Genomic DNA, 23559 nt, shown 5'->3' on the forward strand with positions numbered 1-23559 from the left:
AAAACGATAGAAGATAAAATATACGTAATCAAACCTGATATGACTAAAATATCAGATTGTACAGACCGAAACATACGGAGACCACTTCATTCCTTCACAACTCGTTGGGAACTCGTCCCATCACCAGCAATCCCAGATAAAATAACTTAAAAAGATAAAAGCACAGAGAAATACCTGAAGGTATGCCAATAACACTCCATTAATCACAACGCAGCACCAGCGAAGGCAATCAGCCGAAGGCGCATCACCCAGTGTGCACCACTTGAACTCATGACACAATGCCCGGAGGTGTATAAACACCTTAATAACGCTTCCAAAAAAGGATACTAATGACTCAGGTGCAAAACAGTTGCAGGCTAATTAACCCCATTAAAAGAGATGCAGCAAATAGCATCTACTACATTAAGCAGAATGGAACTCGACGTATTTTCAGTAAGCCGCAAGTCTGTTATAAGATGAGTCAGGACGCCGTCGGGTTTCTGTGTGTAGAGTAGCTGTGTGTAGCTGCTGGTGAGCAGGGCGACGGGAAAGGGGAGGAGTCTGAGCTGACTCCTGGGCAAACAATTCACACGTCTCCGCAAAAACACTGGGACACAGATAAACCAACTAAAGCTTTCTTGATCGTATACACCGGCCACAACACAATTATAACGCTTTCACCTAGTGGGCTGGGTAAAAAAAAAAAAGAAGAAGAAATACTTGTGAAAAAATGCAAATTCTTAAAGCTCTACTTGTCTACTTTCATTTGAGCCATTAAAATGTCGAGTGTGACATCACAAGTCAATTCACTGATGAACACGGGCACCAACAGAACAGGCGCAAGTTCCATTTTTTGGCCTCTGGTAAAAAAGAGTTAACTGAAATGATCCGTTTTTTTTAGGCTGACATAAAAAAAAAAGCCTCGACGGTGCATGATATAACTGTTGAGATACAAAGCTTTTGATTGGTGAACAGAATCATATCAGATTCATTCATTAAAATGATTCATTCAAATCCGGAGTCTATCCCGGGAATACAGGGAAGTGTGAGGCGGGAAAACACCCTGGAAGGGATTGATGCCAGTCTATCACAGAGCACCATACAGTGGGGCAGTGGTGGCTTGGCGGTTTTGGGTTAAATGGTATATGGCGCACTTATATAGCGCTTTTATCCAAATCGCTTTACACTGTGTCTCATTCATCCATTCACACACACACTCACACACCAATGGTAGTAGAGCTGCCACGCAAGGCGCTAACTTGCCATCGGGAGCAACTTGGGGTTCAGTGTCTCGCCCAAGGACACTTCGGCATGTGGAGTCACGTGGGCCGGGAATCGAACCTCCAACCCTACGATTAGTGGACAACCCGCTCCACCACCTGATCCACAGGGTTACTGATCGCAAGGTCGTGGGTCTCTGTCCCCGCACTCTGACCCCAGCTTCCTAACATGCTGGGGTATGTGAAGAAAATAATTTCTCTGTGCTGTAACGTATACATGATAAACACACACTCTTTCACACGCCGGGCCGATCTATTACAGCTTACCGTCATGTTTTTAAGAGGTCGGAGAAAACCACACAACCTGGAGTTTCAACAGAACATCGACCTCTTAAAGCGAAGCTGCGGGCATCAACAGACACTTCGGTGGTTAGAATTTGCCACCATAAAGACATAGAACATTTTGAATACATTTTTAAAAAATAATAATAATAAAAATCTCAAGTTAATCCGAATTTTGGGAAGTTTCAGTATCATTCCGATTTGATATTTCTATTAGGATATGAACACAAAGGCATGTGAGAGCCGAACGCGTGAACTATACAGTGCCTTCCCGAATTCGGCTTTTCAGAATAGCCTGAAGCCTGAAGTGACAGTGAGAGACGGAACTAATAAAAGCATGCACACACACACACGCGTATATATGCAAAGTCTATGTACACTGGAAAACTGTCACTTCAACAGAAATGTCAATGATTTACAGATGTTCTGTCACTTACAACGTTAATCCCCGAATAAATTAATAATTAATTGAATGAATTATTCTTTTGTTAAGTTCTACCGCAAGATGACTCGATTACTGTGACACTGCACACCGAACAGAGCTGCAGACGTTCTACAGAGCGACGCGAACGATTAACCCCGACGCTCTCGGACACGGCTCAGATCTAGAACCTTTACGCGCCTCGCTTACGTTTTTTTTTTTTTTTTTTTACTAAATCAACAATAATTAACATAATAACTTCTTCATACGTACACAAAGTTTATCTATCTTTAATTAAGAATCTTCAGAGATACACCGCCTTCCGTAAGTATTCGGACCCCTGACCGGTTGTCTCATAATTGGATTTACGTTGTAAAATATTTTTATGAAAAATAAAGAAAACGGAACTTTTAACTTGCTTCCGTAAGTATTCGAGTATTTTGGATTTGCTCCAGATTGGTTGAGAGATGCTTGTGGCCTGCACAGATTCTCAATGGTATTGAGATCACTCTAGGACATTTACCTTTCTGTTCTTGAGCCGCTCCGATGCTGCTTCGGCCTTGTGCTTGGGATCAATGTCCTGCTAAAATTTGAATTTCCGCCCAAGTTTAATTTTCTTTTTGCCGGATTTCCCTATATTTTGCTCCATCTCTTCTTCCTTCAATTCTAACAAGATGCCCGGTCCCTGCTGATGAGACGCATCCCCACAGCATGATGCTGCCACCACCACGCTTCACTATAGGGATGGTGTGTCTTAAGGCATTACGTTTGCACCACACAGCGCTTTGAGTTTTGGCCAATAACCTCTATCTTGGTCTGATCTGACCACAAAACCTTTTCCCACATCGCAGCTGGGTCACTCTCGTGCTTTCAGATAGTACTTTTTGAGTAACGGCTTCTTTCTTGCCACCCTTCCGTACTGGTGCACCATTACTCCACTCCCAGCCACTAAATTCTATAGCTCCGTCAAAGTGATTGTTGGCCTCTCAGTGTCTTCTGAGAGAAGACAAGATATATATATATATATATATATATATATATATATATATATATATATATATATATATATATATATATATATATATCTTACCTCTGCATAACCAGCCATTATTTTCCATTATCAGCCATTATCTTTATAGCTGCTTGCATGCATCTAAATTTCAATTCAGTTCAATTCAATTAGATCTGTATGGCGCTTTTTACAATGGACGTCGTCTCAAAGCAGCTTTACAGGAACATATCAACACAGGATAGAGATTTTAAGCGTGTAAAAGTCTTTTTTTAATCAGTCAAAAATGCATCTAAATGTGGTTCCGTGGTAGAAATAATCACAGTGGCAAAAAGTTTTTTTTTTGCATGTAGAAAGGGAAATTTGTAGTGATGAAGGAACTTTGTTGTTTGTTTTGTTTTGTTTTTTGCACAGGACTTTATGGACATGACTAAAATCAAGCCATCGAAACAAAGTTTTCTCGAATAGGTTTTTATACAATAAAGTTAGATGTGCAGTAAAGTGGGACGGACTAAAGTAGGCGTCCACATTTGGTCTAAATGCTAAATAATGCTAATCACGGCATTATTCTGCAGCACAAGGAAATTGCTCAATGCTGATTCTTAAAAAAACGTGTTTATTTACTTGTACCGAAAAATATTGAGCATTTACGCAGTCATTTTGCATGCTTGCACTTTCACCCCTCTGCCAAAACCTACGTATCACGATTCATAAAGATTTAATATCACAGTACACACGTGCAACTTTTTCTACTGACATTTCTTGAGTCATTGAGTTAAAAAAATATATAATAATAATAATTCTTGACTAAAAAATTAAGTGACTGAAGAATTGAGTGTCCCAATAAACGCAGGAACTCTGAACTGAACAGATATCACAGTGTAAAATGGTGTGTGTGTGTGTGTGTGTGTGTGTGTGTACTGTATCTGTGTTAATGCTCCATAATGTCCTCATGGTGTCAGTGTAAATCAGTGAACACGGCATCCCTCTGCTCAGCAACGTCCTTTAACTTTTCCTCATTCCATATTAGATTATTCCTTAACGTCCAAGCCACTTGTGGAAATTCCCAATTTCCAATCAGGCATGTCTCTCATGTCTCATGTCACCTCACGGGCATTCCACAACATTAAACGTAGCTATAAACGGATAAAAAGCACGCTGTCTCGTTTTTCAAAAATATATATATATAAATAAATAATAATTGCTGACAAATTGCTGTGGTGTACGAGGAATAAAACACTTGGAGGTAAGTTTTTTTGGGGGGAAGCTCTAAGTTGCCCCACTGGGGTAACAATTAAAGGTTCTACGTAGAACCCTACAACAAAGAGATCCCCTAACAGAAACAGTTCCGAGGTTTTAGGAAGCTTGAAACACACGTACTAATTCAACGCTTTATTGGATAATCGACGGTTCTTAGCGTTCAAGAGAAGGTTCTACTTGGAATTTCTTTCTGACCGAACTATGCTGTAAGGTTCTACACAGACCTTAGGGGTTCTACATTTTTACAAGTGTATATTCACGGATTAAACATACAAATCAACTGACTTCTGAATGAGGGAGCAGAAGGAGAGGGAGGAAAGAGAAGGAGAGAGCCCCCCTGAGAGAACTCTGCAGGATACAGTAACAACCCAGTTCTCTGTCCATACACCTGCATCACACTTTGACATGGCGATGGTGCACGGAGCAATCCTGCTGCTTTATTGTTCAAATGATTTCATTTAATTTAGTGAAGTAATGCGCTTGTGGAGCTGCCATGACCTAAACTCATTTATCACTTAACTGTTTATACATTAGATCTGCACTTCCTGAAGGAAATCCTGAGTATGCAAAGAGCTGAAAGAAAGAAAGAAAGAAAGAAAGAAAGAAAGAAAGAAAGAAAGAAAGAAAGAAAGAAAGAAAGAAAGAAAGAAAGAAAAATTATAATGCTGCTATCACTCGGACACACCCAGCTGTCCCACTTAGACACACTCTCCCTGTTCTGCTTAAAGACACACCCATCTGTTCTACTTAGACACACCCATCTGTTCTACTTAGACACACCCATCTGTTCTACTTAAAGACACACCCATCTGTTCTACTTAAAGACACACCCATCTGTTCTACTTAGACACACCCATCTGTTCTACTTAGACACACCCATCTGTTCTACTTAGACACACCCATCTGTTCTACTTAAAGACACACCCATCTGTTCTACTTAAAGACACACCCATCTGTTCTACTTAAAGACACACCCATCTGTTCTACTTAGACACACCCATCTGTTCTACTTAGACACACCCATCTGTTCTACTTAAAGACACACCCATCTGTTCTACTTAGACACACCCATCTGTTCTACTTAAAGACACACCCATCTGTTCTACTTAGACACACCCATCTGTTCTACTTAGACACACCCATCTGTTCTACTTAGACACACCCATCTGTTCTACTTAAAGACACACCCATCTGTTCTACTTAGACACACCCATCTGTTCTACTTAGACACACCCATCTGTTCTACTTAAAGACACACCTATCTGTTCTACTTAGACACACCCATCTGTTCTACTTAAAGACACACCTATCTGTTCTACATAGACACACCCATCTGTTCTACTTAAAGACACACCCATCTGTTCTACTTAAAGACACACCCACCTGTTCTACTTAAAGACACACCCACCTGTTTTACTTAGACACATCCTGCTGTTCTACTTAAAGACACACCCACCTGTCTGTTCTACTTAAAGACACACCCACCTGTCTGTTCTACTTAAAGACACACCCACCTGTCTGTTCTACTTAAAGACACACCTGACCTACTTACACACCCTCATGTCTCATTCAAAAACACTCCGACTTGCCCGACATGAAGACACAAACTCTTGTCCCATTTAAAGGCACACCCTCTTGGCCTTGCTCAATTTAAAGACACACTGTCATGTCTCATTGACAGACACACACACACACACACACACACACACACACACACACACACACACACACACACACCTGTTCATCTGTCCCATTCAAAGATACACCCATATGTCCCATCCTCATGTTCCTTTTAAAGACACACCTACCGGTCTGCAGACAGACTCGCCTCTCTTTCTCTCTCTCTTTGTCTCTTGCCCCTCCCCCTCCCCCTCCCTCCCTCCCTCTCTCTCTCTCTCTCTCTCTCTCTCTCTGCTTTTATTCACAGTGATACGTGTAATTAAAGTCTCCAGTCCTGCCAGTCTCTGTCTCCCTCCACCCCCCCCCCCTCTTTCTCTCTCTTCCCTCTTATTCATCATGTGCTATCAATGAAAAGTGTCCGAACACACACGTTGCCTCTCGCTCTCTCCTCCTACTCTTTTTCTGTCTCTATTTCTGTCTCATCTCTCATCCCTTTCTCTCTTTCCTATTACTTTCCTATTAACATTACACTAATAACAAGCAATACATGCAATCTGTCTGTCTCTCTCTCTCTCTCTCTCCCCCTCTCTCTATTTCTCTGTCTTTCTAATCGTCTTTCTTTGTCTCTCTTTATCTCTCTCCATCCCCCTTCCCCCTCTTTCCATCCTTTCCTCATCAGCAATGTGCTACCAGTGAGAAATTATAGTGTACAGTCTGAGAGCGCTCTCTCTCTCTCTCTCTCTCTTTGTCATCGGGGAGGAGGAGGCTGGAGGTGGGGTGTGATCTCTCTCTCTCTCTCTCTCTCTCTCTCTCTCCGCCTCTCTCCCCTGATGGAGGGATGCAGGCTTCCTCCTCCGTGAAGAAGCTGCAGGAATAAACGGAAACGCCCAGGAGCAAGGTAAAGCAAAAATCTTGTTATTTAACTGATGCTTTTTAATGATTTAATGATTTAATGATTTAATCCGCGTAAAATGACGATGATAATCTCATTAGTCCGGGGTGTGACCGGCTTTTGTCTGTGCTTCATGATGAGGATTTGAGCTGTACAGGTGGAGCTGGAGACTGATTAGCCTGTTCACACTGTACATTAGTGATCAGATATTTATTTATATTCAATATATATTTAAAAAAAATATACCATCATATACATATTTCACTTTATAATTAATAACAGATTCATATTATATTTTGGCTGTAAAGAGCTAACACAGTGGCTTCCTAGTGCAATATTTCAGGTTAATGTTAACTTGAATTTAAATAATTTGCACTTATCACTATATATATATATATATATATATATATATATATATATATATATATATATATATATATAATTTTTCATGATTATGTTTTTGATTAACTTGCAGTTATTTATGCATAGTAAAGATTTGCTAACCTGCTATATTCTATTACGCAGAATAGAATGTAATTTAGATTTCATGAATGATTATGGATAACTAGCAATTGACACATATATGCAAATTAACCTTTATATTAATATAAAGCATGCTACATATGTATTAATATATTATTTGAATTAATACCAAACATGGTCATATATATATATATATATATATATATATATATATATATATATATATATATATATATATATATATATATATATATATTAGTAATGCAATTTTTTTATTTTTTTTAAAAGAGCATAATTTTAAACAATATTGAAGTCTAATATTTGTCTATATGTGCAGTCTGGCACACTGGATTATAGTATGATTTGATATGAATAACTAATATTTTAGAAATGTACTGTATATAATAATATAATAAACATTACATCATTACAGATTCATTAGCATTACACATACATTTCATTCGGTGAAATAAAAAAATCAATCATGTGAATATTATATCAGACTGCATATACAAAAAGATAACCATGTTTAACAATATTTGTACACAAATGATTCATTTATATACTATTAATAATGGGAATATTTCACTCCGTAGATCATGGTGTGCTGATTTTAGTTTCATGGCATGTTATTGTTATAGTACATGTTCGGTAATATTTCATATATTTCATATATTTTTATATTCGTATATTATGGTGGAGTGAAATACATTGAAAAATGCCTAGTTAAGCTTTAATTTAATGGCTGGTACGCAGGTAATAATTAATTCACTAATAATTAGTCAATGATCAATAAACGAATTATTGTATAAAGTTTTGAATATATTCGATATAATGTATTCATTTAAGTATGGCGTAAGTACGGAGTCGAGAATTCCCGCCAACCGCTTCTTTTAGTCTTTTTTTTTTTTTTTTTTTAATTGCTTAATTAATCTGTTCATTAATTATAAAGCTAATGTATCTCTTAATTCAGAATTAGGCCTGTAAAGCAATTAAATATATAGTTGAGGTCATAAATTTTAATGTGCAAAATGTTAATAATAAAAAATAAATAAATAAGAGGGATAATTTTGGTTGGTTTTTTTTTTTTTTTTTTTTTTTTTTTTTAATTTTTAGTGCTGCCCTGAATAAATTATTTCACATAACAGATGTTTACATATAGTAAACATCATGGATATTTGATTTCCATGAGCTGTAAGCCGTAATCATCGAGATTAAAACAAAAGAAAAAAAAAAGTTTTGCAATATTTCACTTTATGTGTAACGAATCTAGAATATATGAAAGTGCCACTTTTTGAATTAAATTGACGTTACGGGAATCTATTTTTTTTTAGGTGCACCTGTATATATACTGTTTGTAGCACTATGTGGGTTTTATATTTATTTTAATAAATACTTTTTTTTTAAGTATAATATTCATTGTTAAGCAAAAGAAAGAGCAGGATATTACTGAGAAATTAAGCACTCAAAAAGCCACAATTTCCTTTGTTCTCAGTTCATCCTGTCCTGTAGCTGCTCCACTATCCTTATATGGCTACTGCTTCCTGTCCTCATTTCCCTGTCGCTATAGTAGTTAATTATTCTCACCTGTTGCTGGTTACCCCTGACTTGTTTGTCTGATAAACCCTCAGCACCTCCTCCTCCCCTGAGCCCACCATCAAGAACTGCTAGCCTGTGCCTCATGCTTGTCTATTTCCCTAGTCTCTAGTCTTACACGTCTTTGGTTCTGTGGTTCATTTTACTTTTGTGGTAGTTAGGTTGTTCTTTGTCTGGTACATTATAATCACAATATTACTCATAATAATAATATTTTTTTTGTTCCAAGTGTTAGTTATTTGGCTAGCCTGATCTGTGTTGGTATTTTCTTAGCATCTTGCTGTAGCATTTTACTTAACTTTGAATGGAAAAACTGAAAAGAGCTAACCTAGCAAGTATCAGCTAGTCTAGTGTAAGATAATCTAATGGCCAAGAGCTAATCTAGAGAATAACAGCTATCTAGTGCGCAATCTAGTGAGTGAAAAATAATCCAGAGTGTGAAAGCTATCTTAGTGTATGAAAGCTAGACTAGTGTATGACCGCTAGTCTAGTGTATGAAAGCTAGCCTAGTGTATGAAAGCTAGACTAGTGTGTGAAATCTAGACTAGTGTGTGAAAGCTAGAATAGTGTATGCCAGCTAGAATAGTGTATGACAGCTAGCCTAGTGTGTGAAAGCTAGCCTAGTGTGTGAAAGCTAGCCTAGTGTGTGAAAGCTAGAATAGTGTATAACAGCTAGCCTAGTGTGTGAAAGCTAGCCTAGTGTGTGAAAGCTAGCCTAATGTATGACAGCTAGCCTACTGTATGAAAGCTAGCCTAGTGTGTGAAAGCTAGACTAGTGTATGAAAGCTAGTCTAGTATATGAAAGCTAGACTAGTGTATGCCAGCTAGCCTAGTGTGTGAAAGCAAGCCTAGAGAGGCCTAGCCTAGCAAAGAGAAGCTAATCCTGAGGAGCCAACCCAAAGAACATGATCAACTAAGTGTGTTTGAGTTTAAGTGTGTGTAATATATATGTGTATGTATATGTATATATATGTATATATATGTATATATATGTAAGTATGCTTATGTTTAAGTGTAATTCTGATGTATTAATGTAGCAGGTTGCTGGTGTTTTATGATGTCTCTCATACATTTGCCGATTTGCCGAAACACTTAGTATAATAGAAACATTTCTAAAGATTTACACTCGGTTCTCTGAAACTTGAACACTTCCGCTTCTTCCGCACAGGATGATTACACAATCCACGTGGTGTTTGTGTGTTTTCTGATGGACAGTTTAGTAGAAATGAACAGCTTGTGTACTTGCAGCCTGTCCCTCTCGGAGCGTTTTTGCTGTGAGGGGAAACGAGGTCAGTGGCTCAGGAAGGAGATTTGCATCACTTATTTGTATACCAGGTGTTTAATACATGCTCAGACTTAAGGGACGCAGGATTTGTTTTCTCGCAATTTACGTCACTGATGTCTGGAAATGCAAAGCTTGGCGTTGAGGATCCTGTCGTCCTGTTGGCACTTTACAGAGCCTGCTGCTGTGAAATATAAATATCTTGGCTGAATTCTATAACAGACTGTGATCATGTGTTCCCTGTGTCAGATTACACGATGACGATCCTCCCATGATAGAACCGCGACGAATGAAAGAAAACGAGTACATTCTGCTTACATCATCAGTCCGCGTGATCTGTCGATAAACTCGTGCAGAAAACTCGCTCGCAGAAACGCAAACATTCTTCAAAGTGAGCTTGATATAATAAGGATAACTATTTCTGTCCGTTAGCATGATTTGTATCCGTTTCGCCATTGCTACGACTGTATTTACAGCTGTTCCGCGAGTTTGGCGTCGTCCTGTATCGTCCTCTTATCGGTGGCTTGTAGACGGGCGTCGTAGCAGCGCTAACATTTCGAGATTCTAATTAAACGTTTGTGACATGACCAGAACTTTGTCACTGGTGGTCTCATTGGCAGGAAATTGGCCACTAGTGAAAAGACCACGGAGCTTCGCTCACAACCAAAGAACCGTCTTAACACTGTTCACTTTGTGCTCAGCCACAAGGAACGAGGAAAAAATAACAGGGTTCTGCTATATACAGCCTACGATACCATGTTGTGTCATCTTGACCTGAACAGAATATAAAAGATTCATGGTTTAGGTTGGACATAATTTCCTTTCTCATTTCATTTATGGTATCCAGAGTGATATTTATCTCATTCATACATCTGAGCAATTGAGGGTTAAGGGCCTTGCTCAAGGGCCCAACAGTGGCAGCTTGGGAGTGCTGGGGTTTGAACTCATGACCTTCTGAGCAGTACAACAACACCGTAAACACTGAGCTACCATTGCCCGTTCTTTGCCTGTTCTCTGCCCATTCTCTATGAGCTATCGCTTCTCCATTCTCTGTATTATGAAAGCATTGTTCTATTTGATGTTCTGAACTTTTGTCATCACTTTTCTGTTTGGCACGTGCGTGTACATGAAAGACCATACACACGAACGTCAGTTTCTCTGTCGAGTCTACCTGTATCTGATTTGCTGGTTTGAAAGAGTGAACTGAACAGAAAGTCATCACAATAAACCAACAATAAAGTGGCCCTGTGTGTGTGGAGTTTGCATGTTCTCCCCGTGCTGCGGGGGTTTCCTCCGGGTACTCCGGTTTCCTCCCCCAGTCCAAAGACAGGCATGGTAGGCTGATTGACGTGTCTAAATTGTCCGTAGTGTATGAATGGGTGTGTGAGTGTGTATGTGATTGTGCCCTGCGATGGATTGGCACCCTGTCCAGGGTGTACCCCGCCTTGTACCTGATGCTCCCTGGGATAGGCTCCAGGTTCCCCCGTGACCCTGAAAAGGATAAGCGGTATAGAAGATGGATGGATCGATCAAGAGCTGCATTCATGCCATTGTTTATCAGGTAAAAATAGGCGCTACCTCATATCTGTCGGTCCAAAGACGAGAGCTGGGATGTTGAAATCTCGTCCACTCCAGGGGTTATTATATTCTTTGTACCCGCTTGCGATATTCTAACAGAAACTCAGGACAATTCCCCTCCAGGCCAGTAGATGTCGCAGTGACCTGAGTTTCAGCATGGCCTCTGGCATGACTTCTATTTTATTTGGTTGTTTCTTCAAATGTTTGGATTATTTCGAAGCACATGTTTATCTATTCAGTGCAATATCTTAAGCGCTGCTCCTTGTTGAACAGTGCCGTGCCTATAAATATATGCACCCTTGGTTAGTTTCCTGATTTCCTCTTTGGTTTATCGCTTCGGACCTTTCGTTTCTGATGTACTGTTGTTATTAGCCCGGCCTGCCTGGTTCGATTTTGGTTTGTGATTTCGTTCTGTTTGCCCTGATTTCTATTAAATAGCTTTTTGAGCATGGATCCTCACTCCTCGCCCGAGTCTGAGATGTTACACTGATGCACACCTCATCGCTAATATAAACCCAGTTCTGGTTGGCTGAGAGCAGTGGAGATGATGGCACATAGAGGAGTGCACTGACTAAGACAGTATCAGGTGTTAGTCAATAAGGGAGAACAGTTTAATGTGCAACACATCTTATATTTTTAAGATACATTAGAGTTACACTCCATCTGGAGGAGCTGTGCATTATAACATGTGTGCTGATTGTATTAATAATCATTTGTGTACGTAATCATTTCCCCTCTGATCCCTCTGTCTGGATCTATCCAACATCTTGCGCTCTGCTGGTTCACTTTACAGCATTGATCAAAGTGTTATCTATCTATCTATCGTTCTATGATTCCATCTCTGTTGAATTCATAATTCTGATTGGTCAGAAGGTGTTTCATTTTCTGTAACAGCAGCTTTGACAGTACTTCCAGCTGTAACATAAATCACAGGTTTATATTAACGCTCTTAATATAACTTATGGTTTCTATAGTAACAGCTCATTCACTTTGACTCACTGTGTATGCTGGACATTCAAACTAATCTATGGCTAATAATAAACAGATTAAAAACATGTTGCTATATGACAAAGAAAAACATATAACCGTCGATATGGTGGACTTCTCTGTAAGGAGATGTTGTATTATGTAACACTTGTGGAAGGGGTCTCCTGTGCCAGCGTTTTTGCAACAGCCAGTAAGTTTTCCGCCTTCGGAAAGTCTTCAGGACTGAAGGTTACATTTTCCTTTTCCTCGGTCACAAGACAAACTGCATGGTGTTTTTTTTTTTGTTTTGTTTTTTTTTTTGTCTTATTTACTTCAAGATCGAGAGGCTGGTGAGAGGAAAGCGAGAGGCTGTTTATAGCTGCTATAGCGTAAACGATAACAGGAATTCACTTGTTTTTGTTTTTTTGTTTGTTTGTTTTTTTCAAATGGTCCACGACATTAAATGTAGCTATTAATGGATAAAAAGTACTCCATGTCATTCATTAAAGAAAATGAAAACTTGTATAGCGAATCACTGGGTGTTAAGAGGGCTAAAACAATTCAGGATGCGATGTTCTAAGAAAATAACCGACTTCGAAGTGGTAACAGTATCTCCATTTCATCACGCCACTCCATTGTTGATTATTTTCCTATAACTGCACATCCCCAAGTGTTTCATTCCTCACCTATATCATAGAGCTTAAAATGCTTAGCGGCAATGTGTTTACAAACTGCAGCGAGGCCTCTGCGTCCACACGGGAGATTGAGAGAGTCAGCCTCACATTATCTCCATTATACAGTTCAGCCAGGTTCAGTGAGTCCACTGCCAGCCACGGTGTGTGTCATCAGTTTTCACAATGACCTGTGTAAGGTTTTCTATCTTGTTTTATTGCTAACGTCATTACTATAACTTAGAACTTCATTCAGGGTTTATGTCTCATGCAGTTTGATCACAAGGTGCTGCCTACACGCTTTCCAGCTGCGTGTCTGAGTGTGTGTGTGTGTGTGTGTGTGTGTGTGAGAGAGTGTGTGGGGTGTCTGAGTGTGTAGGGGGATGTAATCTATTGGCTGGATCCTATAACGTTATGGACCCCTTTTTGATTGAGGAAGGGAACCAGGGATATTGTGTTTGCACATTTCACAGTCATGTACTGTTTACTGTAGAAGTGTATAATCTAACCATTTAACACAGGCAGGAGAGTTAGTGTTGTTATTATTAGCATTCATTCTTACACGGGATTGAATTATTCTCTAATTATACATCCTTCAAATATTATTATTTTGATGAGTGTATAATTTGATAGAGAATGAAGAGGAGTTCTGTTGGTCATTTAGTGCACTACATCGGGTGTAGAAGCCATTGTTTCATGCCCTATTTAGTGCACTTATATAGTAAGGGATTAGTATAGTAGTCGGCTACTACTTTAATGTTTCTCTACCTGTATTGTGACCCACAGCTCCCACAGCTTATGATTAATCCCGCCTCCTGCACCTGGCTAGTTCCTAGTTACGAGAAGCAATTTGGAGGCGGGACCTGCGATGTAATTGGTTAGGATGATATTAGGGGTGAGAACTGCTGTGTGATTGGTTATAGCGACACTGGGGGAGGGAATGGAGGTCTAAATAGTAACGGAGAAATTAGAAGCAGGAACTGCTGTTTGATTGGTTACAGTGACTTCAGGAGGCGGGGACTGCTGTTTGGTTACAGTGACACTGTGTTATAATTAGTTATGGTAACATTAGAGGTGAGAACTGCTGTCGAAATTGGTTATAGTGTTATTAGAGGCATTGGGTACAGTGACACTGGGGTCTGAAAGTGCAGTCTAATTGGTTGTAGTGATATTGGGGGGGGACAGCTGTTTGACTGGTTACAGTGACACTGGGGCTTGGATTGATGTATGGTTAGAGTGACGTTTAGGGATGAAACTGCAGTTTAATTGGTTATACTAATATTAGATGTGGGAACTGTTTGATTGGTTACACTGATATTCGGGGCTGAACTGCTATTTGATTGGTTACACTGATATTGGGGTGGGAACTGCACTCTTAATAGGTTACGGTGACAGTAGAGTCGGGAACTGCTGTTTGTTTGGTTCCATCGTCATTAGGGCTTGGACTTCTGTTTGGTTACAGGGACATTGCGGGTGGGAACCTCAGTGTAATTGGTTATGCTGATATTAGCGGTGGTAATGGCTGCTTGATTGGTTATAGCACCACTGGGGGCTGAAACGTCTGTCTAAATGGTTATGATGATATTGGAAGCCAGGAACAGGGAATGAGGACAGGAACTGTGGTCTAATTAGTTAAAATGGCATTGAGGGTAGGAACCGTTTTGTGTGGTAACAGTAACATTGGAGGCAGAAAAGGTGTTCTAAACGATGATGGTTGCATTAGGAACACGGACTGCTGTTAGATTGATTACCGCGGCAGAAAGATCAGTCTAAATAGTCACGATTGTTTTCGAGAGCAGGGAACTGAAGTCCAATTGTTTAATGTGGCAATGAGAACCGGAACGGTGCTCTGATTGTTTAATGTGGGTGCGAACTGCTGTCGAATTGGGGTTAGTGTGGTGATATTAGGGTTGGGAGAGGCTTTTTAATCGGTCACAGTGACTCTGGGGGCAGAAACGTCAGTGTAAATGATTATCTTACGGTGGAATTTTAGGATGAGAACATCGGTCTGATCGATGGGGACAGGAACTGCAATCTGATTGGTTGCAATGGAAATCAAGTCAAGTCAGGTCAAGAAGATCTTCATTGTCATCACAGCCCTATACAGGGCTGTACACCGTGAGATGAAATAACGTTTCTCCTGGAAACAAGGTGTAAGATACATGTACACGGTGCTGACAAGACATAAAAATAGTGCAACAAGAATAAGAAGCATGCACGGGGGTACGTGAAACACTGGGGTCTGGACACAGAGGCGCAGTAGAGCATAAATACTCCTACAGGATCTGTGGTCCAGTTGGTTATAGTGAAAATAAAGGGCAGAAACTGCTGTCTGATTGGCTGCAGTGGAACTGGGAGCAGAAACTGCAGGACACCGTGGAATTGCAGACAGGGACTGTGGTCCTGAATCATCTCGAGGTGGAGGTTCTGGTGTTTATTGATGTAATGATAACTGCTCCTGAGTGTTTTTTGTGTTTAATTACATCTGAGGTGACTGATCAATAGAACTAAATCAGCTTCGCAGTTCTAGAGTCTCTGCGTTCTGCTTTTTATCTCCTCAGCCTCCTGCGTGAATAAGGTTTGATAACTGATCAAATGAAACACAGGCCTTGGCGGCTGACTCGGATTTTTGGACGTGACTCTCATGGTTTAGTACAATCAAGATATTAATGGATATTACGTTAAAACGTTTCTGTCCTGGTGGGTGTGGTCTCTTCCAGCATGACCCCGCCCCCATCGACAGAGCACAAGGGTTCGCCGAACGGTTTTAATGAGGCCTTCGCACTCACCAGGTTTTGCCCAATACACCTTACTGACAAACTCCGTCTGTTTGGGGGTTTTTCTTCCCGTTTAATTTGAATCTATACGGGAACGTTGACCTTTCCGGCCATTATTCTCAGAGCAACGTGAATAGCTTATCTACATTCCCGAGACAAATTCTCATAAATTATTCATGGCTGTATCTAAGAGAGATAACCGAAACTGAGCACAGTTACTCAGATATCTGTCCTTTAGACATCCGTCCTACATAACGTCACAGCGCGCACATATCTGTCTCGCTCCAGCTTGAGAGAAACATTGTTTCTCTAGGTTGTTTAAATTTAGATCAGTTGTACTTCGAAACTAAATCCATGAAAGATAGATTTAAAGACAGACTTATATGGCCGAAGGTTTGTGGACACCTCGCTATCATACCCATACGTGCTTGTTGAACATCTAATTCCAGATTTAGTCCCCTTTGCGCTGTTATAATACCCACCACTCTTCTGGGAAGGCTGTCCACTAGATTTTAGGACCCTTAATACGTTTGTATTTTAAAAATTACAAGTGATATTTTCACAATTTTCCTATGATTAAAGTATTGGCACCTGTCATGAAACCTGTAAGGGAACTCTGAACTACAGTTCCCAACAGCCACTGCTTCACTGTCACATGACCACCTGCATCTCGTTCCTGGTAATTAGCACTCTTGTATATAATCACAGGTCGCAACGCTCTCTTTGTCTCACGTCATCGTCTGTGCTACCGTGTTTAGTGTTTTTCCACAGTATTTTGTACGTTTGTTGTAGAGTCCTTTGTTTGTGTTTACTGTTTATTAAATGTTCGAAGATCTGCGCTTGCTTCCGTCTCTACCTTTGAACCGTGACAGCACCCCTAGCTTTGTTTGCGTCACCCGCGTCCATCAAATAAACCACTCTCCGTAACAGATACGGAGCTTTGGATCTGGATTATATATATATTTATTTATTTATTTATTTTAAAAATCAATAAGAATTAGGATGTGGCTATAATATATGATTATATAATATCACTATGTCATGATACACATCATGGGTACAAACTCTGTAAGCAGCGGATTTGATAAAGTTTTCTACTGTTTTAATGATAATGAGTCTTTATTGGTCACAGCACAGTGAAATTCTTTTCTTCGTATACCCCAGCATGCCAGGAAGTTGGGGTCAGAGTGCAGGGTCAGCCATGATACAGCACCCCCTGGAGCAGAGAGGGTTAAGGGCCTTGCTCAAGAGCCCAACAGTGGTAGCTGGGCAGTGCTGGGGCTTGAACCCCCGACCTTCCGATCAGTCACCCAGAGGCTTAACCGCTACGATTTTTTATTGTTTTTTTTACAGACAAAAATGTGTTTACAAATTTTGCACACTGTATCAAAACTATATCACACTAATTCTTTAAAGGCTTATTTCGAAATTCATCACTGCTCTTTTGCTGGCGTTGTCATGGAAACCTATACACCATGATGCACATCGTGCGGCGTAGAAATGTCCTGAAATATCGTGATATGATATTTTTATCATATCGCCCACGCCTACTGTATGACTTTCACTCGTTCGGTCCTTATTTCTGGAGAAGCTGCTGTTCAACACTGAGTGCTGAGTTGTGAGATAAATCTTCATCTGAATCCGGAATCAAACGGAATCTTCTTTTCACATCCTTTAAAAACCATTTCGGATATTAACGCGCATGTCCTTCTAACACGGTGTGAATAGTGAAGGATGGTTTCAGCAGAAGTTTAAAAAACGCTTTTAGAGACACAGCAGCAGCTTTTTAAAGCTCAGTGTGGACACGTGGACGGTTCACGGAGGACTTTGTGGCGCAGCCCGGCCTGTTTTTGGAATCATGAAGTGGCAGTGTGTGTGTGTGTGTGTGTGTGTGTGTGTGTGTGTGTGTGTGTGTGTGTGTGTGTTTGAATGTGGACTGTGGCTCCACAAACCTCAGGCTTTTCTTCCAAAATCCTTCAAGCCTTCCCACTCACAAGAGGTTCACACACACACACACACACACACAAACACACACACACACACACACACACACAGACTTTGTGCCTCTCTGGTGCGAGCGTATTGCTGTGTGAAGCTTAATCCTCGATGCTGCTTAACGCTCCATATGAAGCCGAGTGAGTGTTTTGGCTGAAGCTCAGCATTTCTGCCGTGTCATTCTGAAGGATTTGACTTTTGGGATTCATGTGAAAAGCATGGCGTGGACATTAGTGAAGCATGTGGAGACCCTGTTTCTCCGTAGCGGCCGTTTCCTTCTGGACATTTTGCTCTGGGTGGTGAGAAAATGCTACGTCCGGACGATGATGTCGTGCTCGCACACCTGCTCTTACCTGCGTCAGGTGCATCAGGTACAGCCGGAGTGTTTAACGTGATGGGTTGTTTTTATGATGACGGTGTAACATGGTGTAGCACGGGACAAAAAGGACAATTAATGTCCCGAAGGGCTTTTTTCAACAGCCGGTCATCTTAAAGGAGCAGTTCAGCTGTAAAGAAACTCTACACATTGTTTATAATCTTCATTCCAAATGTCGACTAGTAGAAATTAAGTTCTTAATTCTGAACTAGAGCTATGAGGCTAACAAGGAAGTAGCCATCTGTCATAGACACCGGTTTAGCAGCTTTTGTGGTTTCTGACACAGTATGACACACTGTATAAAAACGGACAAAACGATGTCACAGACCTAGAAAGGAAAAAAAAAAAGGGAAAAAAGTCACAGCGACCATCTTGAAGTCGAGCTCGTCACTTTCCACGGTGGCTTAGCGGTTAGCACGTTCACCTCACACCTCCAGGGTCGGGGGTTCGATCCCCGTGTGTGTGGAGTTTGCGTGTTCTTCCCGTCTAAAGAAATGCACCGCATGTCCAAAGTATCTGAAGCGTGTGAGTGTGTATGTGAGTGTGCCCTGCGATGGATTCGTACCCCTATCCCTGGGATAGGCTCCAGGTTCCCCGTGACCCTTAAGAATAAGCGGTGTAGAAGACGGATGGTCAGAAGGTGTTGATTAGTTTTCTGTAGCAGGCAAATCATTCTAACGCATTATCATTTCAATCATGGATTAAAAACGTCTTATTTCATAAAGAGTTGCTTGGTGAAGTTTTTCGCCCAGGAGTAAAGTTTTGGCACCCCCCCCCCCCGCCCTTTTTTTTTTTTTTTTTTTTTTTTTTTTTTTTTTTTTTTTTGCTTTGAGTTCATAGATCGTCTATGAAGCTAGAAATATTACATCATCTTCTCCCCCCCACCACGCTTTCTTTTTCTCTCCTCACACAGATGACCGAGGGACGTATGTGCCAAGTTCAGCTTCTGGACAACAGGAAACTGGAGCTGCTGGTTCAGGTGAGATTTAACACAGTACACCACATCAATACACTTAAACGGGGCAAAAGAGATGTGCTAATTTAAGACTTTTTTTTTTTTTTTTTTCCTGGAATGAAACACTAAGCTACAATTTCACTGAAAAGCATAAAGATACTATTTATTAATCCTAGTTGTAATACAGGGGGAAAACAACACGTACTCAACTACATCATCAAACGAGTGCACTCGCCTTTAATAAAGCACTCGTTTACAGTCGAGGTCAGAAGTTTACATACGCTTTGCAGAATGTTCCGATTTTTTTATTTTTTTTTTTCCCCCAAATAAGAGGGATCATAAAAATTGCATTTTGGTTGTTTTTCATTTAGCTCTGCCCTGAATGCGCTATTTCACATAACAAATGTTTACATACAGTCCACGAATCACAGTAATAACCGAATTTACTCAAACGAACCTGCTCAAAAGTTTACACACGCTCGACTCTTACTCCTGAGTGTCATGACCCGGATGTTCGACGACTGTTTTCGTCATTATTTTGCTTAAAGGACTTACCTTTTCATTTAGTACTGCCCCTCAGAAGCGACATAACATATTTACATGTTTCCCAGAAGACACGTTTACACCCCCTGCCTCTTAATGTATCGTGTTGCCTCCTTGAATGTGCATTCAGTGGACGTTTGCACCTTTTGTAATAGTCGTGTTCGAGTCCCTCAGTCGTCCTCGGTGTGAAAAGATGGATCTCGACGTCATATAGTCGCTGTTGGAAAAGGAGTCAAATCTGCAGAAGATGTTGGAAAAGTAAAGCATGTGCCGGACCTGGAGGATTTTTCTGAAGAACAGTGGGCGGTTTAACTCCTCAGGGCAAACGAGCGACTCGTGAAGAACTCTCACAGAACATAAACACATCACGTCGTGGGCACACGGGATTAATAATCGAGCGTGTGTAAACTTTTGAGCAGGTTCATTTGTGTAAATTCAGTACTTATTGTGTCTTGTAGACTCTATGTAAACGTCTGTGATGTGAAATAGCGTATCCACGGCAGGACTAAATAAAAAACAACCAAAATGGCCATTTTTACTTGTTTATTTATTTTTTAATTTTTTTTAATGTATGTATATATGTATTTTCCTTCGTCTGTTCGTTCCCATCGCACTTGCGCATCAGGAGGAGTCCCGGAAATAAAGTTCATTTCCATCAGGATTTAAGAACGTCAGGAAATTAATTAAGAGTTAATATCAACTATGACGTGAATAGAAATAAAGTGAAACGAATGCTGTCACTCACCGGAGTCATTTTTGATTATCCGTAGCCGAAGCTGTTGTCCCGTGAACTTCTGGATTTGGTCTCGTCTCACTTCAACCTGAAAGAGAAAGAGTACTTCGGGTTCACTTTCGTCGATGATACGTAAGCGACCACTGAATTCTTCCCATGATTCTAGACAACACACACGGTGAAAGCGATGTTTTAAAACGTAGTCCGTTCTGTCTGCAACGTTGAGGAACACGTTATGCACATAGACAAGCACTTTGTAACCTACAGAATGACATCATACTGTATGGGATGTGATGTGATGTGAATGTTACAATCCACACATCGATCAGATTACCCACAGTCCTTTGCTTTCCTAGTGGTCAGTGTAGATGGCTGCAGTTGGACCGCAGAGTATTGGAACATGACTTCTCCAAGAAGACCGGACCCATCGCCCTCAACTTCCTGGTTAGGTCTGTAGTCATCACTTTATTTTATTACCGATCACACATTATATCAAAGCGAGGTTGAATTCTGGATTCTGATTGGCCAGAAAGTGTTGATTATCCTGTTTCGGTATCCTGGTTTCCCGTCTTGAGCACCGTGTTGGTATTCGAGGAGTGGATCTTCGGTCGTTTAAGTCCTGTCTGTCAAATAGAAGCTTTGCTGTCAGTCTTGGCGAACTTTTATCGTCCTCAGCTACTCTTACTTGCGGGGTTCCTCAAGGGTCCATACTTGCTCCGCTCCGGTTTTCACAGTGTATATATATAGGGTCTATCTTTAAGAAACATGCCGTTTCTTTTCCTTGCGATGCAGATAACATACAAATCTATCTGCTGTCTGCAACAACAAAAAAATAACAATGCCTTAACTTGGTTTTTCGTTTGCTGAAATGATTTAAAAAGCTGGATGTCTTTACAATTTAAAAATAAATAAATAAATCTTAATGAAAGTAAAACAGAAATCATTACGTTTGGGCCAACTGTTAATCTTACCTCTTTGAACTTTGACTTGAACCCCCCGGGGTCGAGCGGTTGTGAAGAACCTTGGTGTCTTATATGACAAAACCTTTACATTTCATAAGCAAATAAAATTTGCGTCAAATCCAGCTTCTTTCATTTAAGATTTGCGGCCAAAGTCGAGCCTTTTCATTCTTTTAACGAACCTGAGGAGGTCATTCGTGTTTTCATTTCATCGCAGCTTGATTATCGCAGTCCGTTACGTATTGGAGGCAGCCAGACAGCCTTGTCTCGTTTTCAGGTGGTTGAAAATGCAGTCGCTAGGCTACTGACCGGCACATGTAAGCGGAAGCACGTTACCCCTTTTTTATCTTCGCTCCACTGGTTGCCGGTACGCTTCAGAATAGAGCTTTTTACTCTTTGTTTTTAAATTGTTTTTAAATGGGTTAGCGCCACCATACCTTGCAGATCTATTACAAAAGGTACACTTCCACCAGGTCCCTTAGGTCTTCTCATCCGCTGACCTTTACCGTTCCCAGATCCCAGATTCAATTCTAGGGCTGACCGTGCCTTTAGGATAGCTGTCCCTAAGCAGGTTGGATATTTCAATTTCATGTTTGTCGTATATAGTATTTTTACCTTTGTACAACTGTTGTGTTTAATTGTGCTTTAAAAATAAAGAAAGATTTTCTATAACAGCAGCGCTGACATCATTCTAGTACGTTATCATTTCTATAGTAACAGCTCATATATAGGGAGCTGTGGAGTGGATGAGACACATAAATAGATCTAAAAATCGACATAGCGAAGGGATAAAACACCGTCATAGGAAAATAGTCGTGGTGGGGCGGAGTTACTGTTATCACTGGGAAGGTGATTATTTTCTAGTCATGAAGCAAGTCATGGAATGTTTTATTCCCTTTTAAACCGCATCAGTTTATGGTTACATTCTGTGTATAGTTAGAAATAATAAAATTAAAGCGCTGACGCCGGGGACTCCTTCCATAAATGTTACCTAATCATCTCCTTACAGAAAACCATATCAGTGATTACACATGTTTTTACACCGTTATAGAAAACGAATCAACACCTTCTGACCAATCAGAATCAAGCAATCAAGAGTGCCGTGTTGGAAGAGGAAACGATGAACGCCGTGCGTCGTTGTCCGAGTGAAATAAACTCGTACGTCACTACGATTTTAAAAATGAAGCCGGATATATCGGCAGAATTGAGTTCTCACTGGCTCTGCCTCTGGGTTAAATAATAAATTCTTCCATAATGAAAATGGAGAAGGTCTGATGAAATATAAACAGCTCCTTGGTAGCACACGCAAACGTTTTGGACCGGACTGGACGAGACGTCATCACTGACGAATGAAGCGACATTTGGAAAATTTCGCCGCGCTTTAAATGTACGCTCCATGATGGTGTTCGTGAAAGCGCTGACCTCAGCGTGCGTCTCCTCAACCCGTTATTGGTTTTTAATGAAATGTGAACGTGCCATTTTCTGCTTCATAGGTTTTACATTGAGACCATTTCTCTGCTGAAAGAGCACACGACGGTGGAGCTGTTCTTCCTCAACGCTAAAACCGGCATCTATAATGTACGTTCCTAACGTCTCACATCCCATACGCCACGTTCTGTCCCGAACATCTGCACTCTATCAATAACTCAAAAACTATATACAGTGCTGTGAAAAAGAATCCTGATTTCTTCTGATTTTGTGTACATCTCATACGGAATTGTTTCAGAAATGAAAATAAAATCGAAGATAAAACGAAGGCGACCCGAGTAAACACCCAATACAGTTTTTAAATGAGAATGTAATTTATTGAAGCAAAAAACGTTATGCAATACCAACTGGGCCTGTGTGAAAATGTATTTGCACCCCTAGTTACTTATTCCTCAAATCTATGAAACTGCGTTC

At 40.4% G+C, this 23559-nt stretch overlaps 1 protein-coding gene across 1 annotated transcript in view; it reads left to right on the forward strand.

The window, feature by feature from the left end:
- Positions 1-6665: 6665 nt before the first annotated feature.
- The window catches only part of frmd4bb (FERM domain containing 4Bb), a 46026-nt gene continuing 29132 nt past the window's right edge, over positions 6666-23559 (forward strand). The window contains exons 1-5 of the mRNA XM_047160573.2: positions 6666-6749; positions 19381-19446; positions 20736-20830; positions 21055-21147; positions 23151-23235. Coding sequence (XP_047016529.1) covers positions 19381-19446; positions 20736-20830; positions 21055-21147; positions 23151-23235 — 339 coding nt within the window. The 5' untranslated portion in view covers positions 6666-6749. The remainder of the gene's footprint in view (positions 6750-19380; positions 19447-20735; positions 20831-21054; positions 21148-23150; positions 23236-23559) is intronic.

The sequence above is a fragment of the Ictalurus punctatus genome, chromosome 15 (genome assembly GCF_001660625.3).
Source record: "Ictalurus punctatus breed USDA103 chromosome 15, Coco_2.0, whole genome shotgun sequence".
In the NCBI taxonomy this organism is placed as follows: Eukaryota; Metazoa; Chordata; class Actinopteri; order Siluriformes; family Ictaluridae; genus Ictalurus; species Ictalurus punctatus.